The following is a 9,923-nucleotide window of genomic DNA, read 5'->3' as shown; positions in this document are numbered from 1 at the left end:
ACAATTATAGTATGTTTTAAGTTGAAAGACTTTTACTAAAAATGATTAGCAGAATTCACGGAAACTCATTGAAAAATCGAGCTGTAAAATTATAAAGCAGGTATAAGTATTCTTTTTGCTAAATACTTCTGACTACGTTCATGTATATACTGTATATCATAAATCATAGCGTCATACTTTACAAACACATATACTTGACTTAAAGATGCTCCACCACCGACAAATGGTATTTTTTCACTATCAAAAACAGGAGCAGACGATTAAGTATTTTTCATCAGTTGCAAAAGTTACTTAGATTACACCATTACCACTATTGAAAAGTTTGAGCTTCTAATTTTACTTCAAGTTAAAAATATAAAAAATAATTAATTGCATCCCGCAAAAATTCCGTCGCACTATATCCTATATGGAATGAAGTACTGATTGTTCATGCACCAAAGGCAAAATATTTTGTATTATTTTTTTGTGTTAATTAGACATATATATATACACGATTTAACACTAATTATTGTTCAAATGATGAATATTATTTATTCTCTGTCGGCGGTGGAGCATCTTTAATCAATGTAATGCTTTACTATTGTGGATAATTCCAAATGTCCTTTCAACCATGAATATGTAAAATTCGTGAGCAACGTACACTGATCCTGAATATCAATATAAGTAAATGTTTTGGATGAAAATGAGGTAGTTAAATGTCCTATTGCAATGAAACTATTATACCGCAAATGTATTCAAATGTTTGTTATACTGTAATCAACACACTTTTCGCGCGTTACAAATATTTGCGCTATTTCGCAAAAAAAAAAAAAAAAAAAAAAAAAAGCTCGAACGCAAATTCCGATTATTCGTTAACACGTAAATTAAAATTATTCACAAATACGCCTATTCAATTATTCGCGAAAATTCGAATTCATACTATCCGCCCATACGCGAATTCATATAAGTTGCGACCAACTGCATAAAACGTTAAATAAACGCACAATTGTCAGTAAGAGTCTTTGGTCACGATTGTCAGTAAGAGTTTAGTCAAGAATTTATTTATTCGCGAATTTGTTGAAAATAACGATGACGTGAAATGTAGTAAACGCGAAATAAAATGGTCTACAACACAAACGAAATCTCACCGGTTACACTGATACTGATATACAGTATACTGTATAACAAAGACTAAAGTATAGGAAACCGCAAAACGATTAATGTTTGTTTGTTTAATTGTTTGATTAATTAACAACCAGGGTCATTAAAGGACGGTCTCCCATGTATGCGGTTTTGGGAGACTGTGGTGTATTTGTGTCTTCTTGTAAAGTGAGACTCTTGCCCATTTTATAGTGCTATATCCCTGAAACATACTGCTGCCGAAGACAACAATCAACACACCCCACCCGGTCACATTATACTGACAACGGCGAACCAGTCGTCCTACTCCATTACTGACAGTAAAGGATTAACAGACTACTAATAATTCATAACAAATATACGAGAAAAAGTTCAACGTCAAAACCAGCTCGACAAACAAACCCTTCTCTGAAGCATAACTTGACCATATATATTCTCTAGTACAGTTTAAAATCTTCTGGTAGATGGCAGAACTCGATATTTCAAACAATATGATTAAAACACAGATCCTTATAACCACTCCGTTCAATAGAGGATCTGACAACATATAACATAAGGGGTCATGTTCGGATGACCTTTTTACCACGTGTACTTTAGATCAAATGAATTTTCTACATATTGATATGTCAATTGATATCTTCATTTCGTCCCAGCATGTATATACATTTAGCTTTGATGTGCTCTTTGGGCAAGTGCTATATACTCGAAATAATTTTAACAGCTTTTTCAAACTATTTCGTCCCCAGTCAAGATTCTGGCAGCAGCAATTTGATTGGTCGTTTCCAAAGGTCACCAGAATGTGACCCTTAATGGGATGTTGTCAGATCCTCTTATCAAACGTAGTGATAATAAGGATATGTATTTAATCAGATTGTATTTCAAACTCATATGTTAAGAAGACCCTACCCATTTTAAAGTAGAAAAAAATTCCCACCTCGCTGTATCGGAATATACTATCCTGAAGACATCTGCATAAAGAATGTCGACTCTTCAGAGGTGAGGTCGGTGGTCTGACTTACGAGATTGTCTGTAATTCCAAAGTGTCAGACCACCTTTCCAAAATCCAAGTATTAAACATGTATTGGAAATGTAAACAATTATATTACTAATATATGTGCATGTACATTATACCATGGATCAGCTTATAAGGTTAAGAAAAGTTTCACTCTTCTGGCTTTGTCCTTTGAAAGAAATTTGAGCGAAATTTCTTAACGCAAAAATGAGAATGCTATAACACGGCAATAATGCTACCTGCCACGTTACAAACGGGATATAATATACAACTCATGTCAATGAGCAAAATGTGAAAAACTCCACTACGCTATAGTTAAACATCTTAATTCCTTTTGTGACTTCTGTAAAAAATACATGCTATGTTAAATCCTTTGGTGATTGTATGTAAACATGAATGCTTGACACGTTTATAAAACTATTGAATATTGAATCTATTTACATATATACTAATGCAATGTAATTTAGCTTTCATGGAAGCTTTCATGAAAACAAGTCGAAGTGGCCTTCTAGTTGTTCAAATAAAGTTTCATTCAATGTGATTATTTGACAATCACGTGACATGATTACAGTAAAACCTGCCTTATCGACGGCCTCTGTATATAACGACCACCTGCTTAATAAGACCATCGTTCTAGTGTCCCAAATGACAAAAACCAAATCTACAAAATTAAAGCTGTGTATAAAAATCATCGGGCTATAAAGACCATTTCTAACCTGTCCATTTGGTGGTTTTTATAGACATATTTGACTGTACATGTTTCCTGTGACTATTTACTCTTCAGTGTCCGCACTATCTTCTCCCACGTATTTGACTGTACATGTTTCCTGTGACTATTTACTCTTCAGTGTCCGCACTATCTTCTCCCACGAATTTGACTGTACTTGTTTCCTGTGACTATTTACTCTCCAGTGCCCGCACTATCTTCTCCCACGTATTTGACTGTACATGTTTCCTGTGACTATTTACTCTTCAGTGTCCGCACTATCTTCTCCCACGTATTTGACTGTACTTGTTTCCTGTGACTATTTACTCTCCAGTGCCCGCACTATCTTCTCCCACGTATTTGACTGTACATGTTTCCTGTGACTATTTACTCTTCAGTGTTCGCACTATCTTCATCCACGAATTTGACTGTACTTGTTTCCTGTGACTATTTACTCTCCAGTGCCCGCACTATCTTCTCCCACGTATTTGACTGTACTTGTTTCCTGTGACTATTTACTCTTCAGTGCCCGCACTATCTTCTCCCACGTATTTGACTGTACATGTTTCCTGTGACTATTTACTCTCCAGTGTCCGCACTATCTTCTCCCACGTATTTGACTGTACTTGTTTCCTGTGACTATTTACTCTTCAGTGCCCGCACTATCTTCTCCCACGTATTTGACTGTACTTGTTTCCTGTGACTATTTACTCTCCAGTGCCCGCACTATCTTCTCCCACGTATTTGACTGTACTTGTTTCCTGTGACTATTTACTCTCCAGTGCCCGCACTATCTTCTCCCACGTATTTGACTGTACTTGTTTCCTGTGACTATTTACTCTCCAGTGCCCGCACTATCTTCTCCCACGTATTTGACTGTACTTGTTTCCTGTGACTATTTACTCTCCAGTGCCCGCACTATCTTCTCCCACGTATTTGACTGTACTTGTTTCCTGTGACTATTTACTCTCCAGTGCCCGCACTATCTTCTCCCACGTATTTGACTGTACTTGTTTCCTGTGACTATTTACTCTCCAGTGCCCGCACTATCTTCTCCCACGTATTTGACTGTACTTGTTTCCTGTGACTATTTACTCTCCAGTGCCCGCACTATCTTCTCCCATGCGTTGGACTGGACGGCGTTCACACACGTGAGAGTACTGAGTTGTCTCGGAGGAAAGCAGTTGTCGTCTTTGAGGACGGGTATGATGTGATGTCCACGGGCCGTATCGTGATGTAAGGTGAGCGCGAAGTCAATCTCGTACTTACTGTTCATCTCGTCTCGAGCATTGATGTGGTTAGACAGAATTATCAGTACTTTGAGACTCTCCTTGATACATCGTTCCATCTCCGCGTAAACGTTGTGTCCGAGCCTGTAGTCTCTTTCTGGTATGGCGCCCTTGAACTGGTAGGATTTCTCAAGCTTCTGTAGCAGGGAATAGTAGACCCAGTCCTTCTCGGCGCGACTGAAAACCATGTAAAAGTCGTACTTGTAATAAGTGTTTCGGGGTTGTGGCACTTCGTCGGGAATTAGCGAGTTCTGACGAGTTAAATTAGAAAACGTTGACAACGGCTGAGAGCAATGGTGACAAAGTGTTTGGTTTCCCGTCATTTCTTTCTTTTTGTTTGTTTTACGCTCTAATAAGTCTTTAGCGCCTGTTACTTTCTGTTGATAGACGCTCTGTATCTCGCATTCTGAAATTTTAATTGCGTCTTCAATTATACTTAAAGCCATGGAACTGCTGTTTCCCTTGTCACTTTCTAGTTCCAGATATGCATGCATCATGGACATGCCCTCTTTAAAATTCTTGATGTATTTCCGGGTACATTTGCGGAGAGAATCGGTTTTGTAGTGCCTCGTGGCATACTGGTACCAATACGCCATCTCGTACAGAACCTTATTCTGCTCATGTCCCGATGTCTCCTGTGGCTCTGTGATATCGTTCTTTGTGTTTAATGCGTGATCTGACCGTCCTGTTGCTAACTTAGACGACATAGAACCGTCAAGTTCAAGATCCATGATACCCTGACCAGATGACGATGTAGATTGTAATGGCTTGTTGCCAACAGCTGGGTCGGGTCGAGTCCCTTGCTCATCCAAAGGTCGACCACTGCTTCCATTCTCTGAATCGACGGCTTGGTCAGTTTGACCAGTACTCGACGACGTCTGACATTCACCACCGACACTGTGTTCTGATTCCGCAAGTCCCCTCTCCATTTGCATCTGCTCATCATCTTCGACCTCCCGATCAGGTTCGTCTTCTCTCGTTTGCTTGCTGTACATCTTAAGAAATGTGTCAAACATTTGGTCGAAGTTGGCGGGATACGTGTTCGGAATGTCAACCTCCATACCACGTTTAAAGCACTCGATAGCCTGTCTGTCCTCGCCAATTGCTTTAAGAAATATGCCATGCTTCCTGTGAACCTCTGGTTTCTTCTCCGTACCTAAACATTGAACTGCCTGCCAGAAGTACTCGGCTGCGTTCATCGCATCAGCCGAATCTGCCTCCATGGTACCATCGCTTTTAAGTCCTCTAAGGTAATACGCTTCTGCTACATTCGCTAAGTCCATAGCTGTGGTGTTCATCTTAAGTGCCTCTTCGCCACAGTCTATGGCGGCGTTGAGATAGTCTTCAGGACTCATATATTTTGCTACCACTTCAGGATCACCATCTTTGGCAGATTGTTTTAGAGTTTTGAACATTTTGGTATTGACCTGTGACAACATCGTCATAGCAAACCAATTCCCGTCTTTTTCACACAGCGACCAAGCATAATTTAAAAGATCAATTGCTTCTTCAAGCTTCGCTGGATCAGGACGTCCAGATCGCAGGTACGTTGCATAACGTATTCTAGTTTCTGTTGACTGATGTTCCACTGTTTCCAGCTCAAATGCCATCTCAAAGCATTTCCGTGGATCCTCGAACTCTTCTGTTAGACCCAGATCTTTAAGAAGTTGTTTGTAATTGTCTGGAGATTTTGGCTTTTTAAAGAAAAACACACCAAGATAAGCCCAAGCCCAAGACTTTAAATTATCTATGTCTAGTTCAGATTTTATAATGTCCACTAAACACTGTATACCTTCTCGGTAGGAATCTTTGAAACATGGCTGCTGAATGTTAGTATCTCTTCGGTTTCCTCCTTGATGAACTTTCTGGAAACACTGGCCTAACCAATATTTAACCTCAAGTTCCAGCATATCCACTTTCTCAAGAGTCGACTGTTCAATTTGAAAAGATTTGATTGTTACTATCATATTCAGACTGTTAACAAATAACTTCAACGACCTATCCGCTCGTACCCATTCATCCTCCTCCGTGTAACAGTCCATGAAGAACGCGATCCCTTGTTCGGCCAGAGCTTCAGCCTCGTAATATTCGAACAGAAATGTATCACCCTTGCTGTCGTCCGTGATGGAGTATTCCAACTCCTGCCTGAGCCTTCCGCGTCTTCTCAGTTCCTCCTCAAAACGCTCCTGCGTCTCCATGTAATATCTAGCTTTGCTGTTGATGTGAAGCCGTTGGTAAACCGTTATGAGGTGAGCGATCGCATTTTTGTTATTGGCGTTCGTTTCCAATACTTCTCTAAAACATCCAATAGCAGCCTTCAGCTGATCCCTGCTATAGAACATAAAGATTCCCTTGAGATTGAGAATGGCAGTCTTTGACATTTCCAGGGATCTGAAATCTCCTAGGAGCTTGTCTGCCACAGCTATCCGGTAGTTGAGGTGTTTCGTGTTGGGGTTACAAGCGGTGTTCAGACACAGAGAAAAGAACCCTGATCGTGATTTCCTACTATCAGCCATTTTGCATGCATAGAATTTCGTACTCCAGCTCTTGATTTTGTTATAAAGCGATGATTCTTTCTGCTCTTTAACACTTCCCTACGCAGTGGATTTCAGTTTTGACATCTCTGGATCTGAAGTTGAGCGGCGACTCTAACGGAGGTTCCCAGACCGGGTTCCAAAGTATTCTCATGGTTCTCAAATCCATAACCTACCTGAAATTTAAAAAAATGTTTCTAAATGACTACCAGTCCACCATATCTAAGAACTGAAGAAAATACATTAAGAGCTTAACTATGCTTTAAATCTATGCAAATAATCAATCCACTAAAATAAATATATCTATGAACAAATCATTCTAATTCAAGTTTTCAACGATAACCAATAGTCATGTAATATCAATGTCACTATGTGTAGGATACTGTGCACTACTTTGATGATAAAACTGATCATCAAATTCAAGTGTCTCACAATTATCGTCACATATAATCTGTTATGTATTGTAGGGTAACAACACAGGATATTTGCTTGTGATATATTGAACACATCGAGTGGAATCGTTTGTGGTTACTTTATTTTCTTCCTTGTTTTTAAAAGTGACCATGCTTGAAATGTACCTACATCTAAAACTCTTTATTAATATTTTTACCACGAAAAACTCCAGAAAATATTTGGTGGCAATTCAAAGAGTTAGCACATATAGACATACATACTTACATTTTTCAGAGTGGTGGCAGCGGTGGGATCATTTTAATTGGTTTGGAAGATGCTTGACAGAAATCCAGAGTAATATCCTTTGCATGATATATATTAGGTGAGAGACAGTGGACCACTGTATCAGATGCGGATAATACATCAAAATGAGAAATCAATTTGAAGTTTCGTTCCAAATCCACAGGCTGAACAATCAGTGTACGACCTTTGGGTGTAACCTGCAAAATATCAATGGGTAGTTGGCATTTTGTTATTATTATGTTTTGCAGTGAAACGTCGATATATGTATTTATAATGCCGTGGGTTAAAACTATTTGATTATATGAAGGACTCGTTGATGAAATTTGACAAACAAATGATAAAAGAAAGGGCTTGTACAGTAACTAAAGTTTAGGGACAAAAGTACATGTATGGATTGTAGAAAGGCCTCGTCATTGAAGTAACAGACAAACACTCTTTATGAACGCTCGGTCATAATGATTGGGCTGTGTAAGAAAAATGTATGGTAAAAATACAAATTTATATCATTTTTATGGGTAAATGACACACTTTAATGCGTATATTACCCACGTACATGCACATATCATATAAATATGAACGTAATAGACGAAGGGGCCATCGTATACATTTACTTTAATTTACTTTCGTTTTCTATACATCTTACGTTCGCATTACAATTACAAATGTGGAATATGCAGAAGTTTGATGTAACATTTCTCCGGATTATTTTGTCTTTACAAGTGTCTTAAACAGTTCAGAGCACCTGCCGTTGCAGTGAATATACATCAAATTTGGCCATTGTACCATTAACGAATTACGTGTGATCAAGATCTAGTTACCAAACGGGCCTGTAAGCTACATTTAGCTCGATCTCGTTCAGAGATCCGACACAGAATTAACTAATAAAGATAAAGTGAAAGTAGATAAAGGTATACCAGCTGTCAGCTGTCAGTGCCCTAATCAGCTGTTAATTACCTGTCACACCACACGATCAGTTGTTGTTGTCACCTGTGGCAATCGATGGCAACTCACTTCCGGTAGTGTCTAAAATATTCCGGAAAAAAGCGGAGCGCTAGCAGTTACACGCACATGGCGCAGTGGCGCTGTAAATTAATTAAGTAGGTTATTTTTTAAAATATAAATCTGTTTACGAACAATTTAAACGAATAGACATTGACTGTCGTTATCATAATATATGTAATAATTGGTTTCTGGTCGTATATCGTTCTAATCGTATACATGTACATCCTCGATACTCCAGGGTTGAGGCAGCTCAGGGGAACAAATCTGAACCAATCACAAGCCAGTAAAAGGTTTCTTTGAAGACTACAGAGAGAGCGACACTCAACTTCAAGGCCACTCTGTCAACCACAGAGAACCGTTATACGGCTCTTTTGATGTGCATCAAAGGACTAAATCAATACCTGTTCTGTTCTATTGCCTCCAGTTTTTCTATGAGATAGTCCAGGGTGTAGAAATCGTATGTGATCAGAACCCCTGGAGTATCGAGGATGATACATGTACGGTGTAGCTACATGTGTATTCACCATATGTTGGAATTTCGCAGAAGATTAATCAAATAAATACATGCATGATATACACATTTTATAAGTTTGCAGTCTTAGAAAATCAACATTTGTCTCGATATTAAAACCTACATTTGTACCATACTTCACAAAAATGCACATGATCACATTTTGTGGTCATTATTTCCACTCTAATGAAGAATAGAATGTACTCTATGTTAATTAAGTGAAAAACTGCATAAAAAGGCCAATTTTGATAAAATTTTCACATTTTGCATAATTAAAGTATAATAAAAATGTTTGCCATTGCAACTACAACTGCTACATTACCTAATAGCACTATCAAATATGTCAGGTATGTAGCTAATATTTGAAATGCAAGACTCACAAATTAAAATAATAGACTTTGAAAAATAGCGGATTTGGGGCCACAAGAGACCCTTACCATACCTAGTCCTTTGTATGGTCATCAACGCAAAGTAATAATATATATAAAGACAATCTTTGGTCCCACAAGACAAGTTCAATGCTTGGATATATAATCAAGCATAGCCTTCTTCTCCAACTGGCCTGGTCAATGATGCTGTATGTACGATGGCCGATTTGAGCCTGTCAAATGTACGTTATTGAATAAGTTGTACATTTATCAATTGACATAGTGTACATGACCGTTTACTCTGAAGTAGTTGTACATTTATCAATTCACAAAGTGTACATGTATGACCATTTACTCTGAAGTAGTTGTACATTTATCAATTCACAAAGTGTACATGTATGACCATTTACTCTGAAGTAGTTGTACATTTATCAATTCACAAAGTGTACATGTATGACCATTTACTCTGAAGTAGTTGTACATTTATCAATTCACAAAGTGTACATGTATGACCATTTACTCTGAAGTAGTTGTACATTTATCAATTCACAAAGTGTACATGTATGACCATTTACTCTGAAGTAGTTGTACATTTATCAATTCACAAAGTGTACATGTATGACCATTTACTCTGAAGTAGTTGTACATTTATCAATTCACAAAGTGTACATGTATGACCATTTACT

The 9,923-nt window shown here is 38.1% G+C and overlaps 1 protein-coding gene across 1 annotated transcript; it reads right to left on the bottom strand.

The window, feature by feature from the left end:
- Nucleotides 1–111: 111 nt before the first annotated feature.
- Nucleotides 112–8,440, bottom strand: LOC138309464 (uncharacterized). The gene is made up of 3 exons (XM_069250665.1): nucleotides 8,311–8,440; nucleotides 7,339–7,553; nucleotides 112–6,836 (listed from the first exon to the last, which is right to left on the bottom strand). The coding sequence occupies exon 3, from the start codon at nucleotides 6,640–6,642 to the stop codon at nucleotides 3,925–3,927; it is 2,718 nt and encodes a 905-aa protein (XP_069106766.1). The 5' UTR covers nucleotides 6,643–6,836; nucleotides 7,339–7,553; nucleotides 8,311–8,440; the 3' UTR covers nucleotides 112–3,924.
- Nucleotides 8,441–9,923: the final 1,483 nt, after the last annotated feature.

Source organism: Argopecten irradians, chromosome 15 (genome assembly GCF_041381155.1).
Source record: "Argopecten irradians isolate NY chromosome 15, Ai_NY, whole genome shotgun sequence".
In the NCBI taxonomy this organism is placed as follows: Eukaryota; Metazoa; Mollusca; class Bivalvia; order Pectinida; family Pectinidae; genus Argopecten; species Argopecten irradians.
This window is presented reverse-complemented; position numbering and strand designations above follow the sequence as displayed.

Coding starts and splice junctions, on each gene's coding strand:
- LOC138309464 (XM_069250665.1), bottom strand. CDS start 6,642: ATGGCTGATAGTAGGAAATCACGATCAGGGTTCTTTTCTCTGTGTCTG.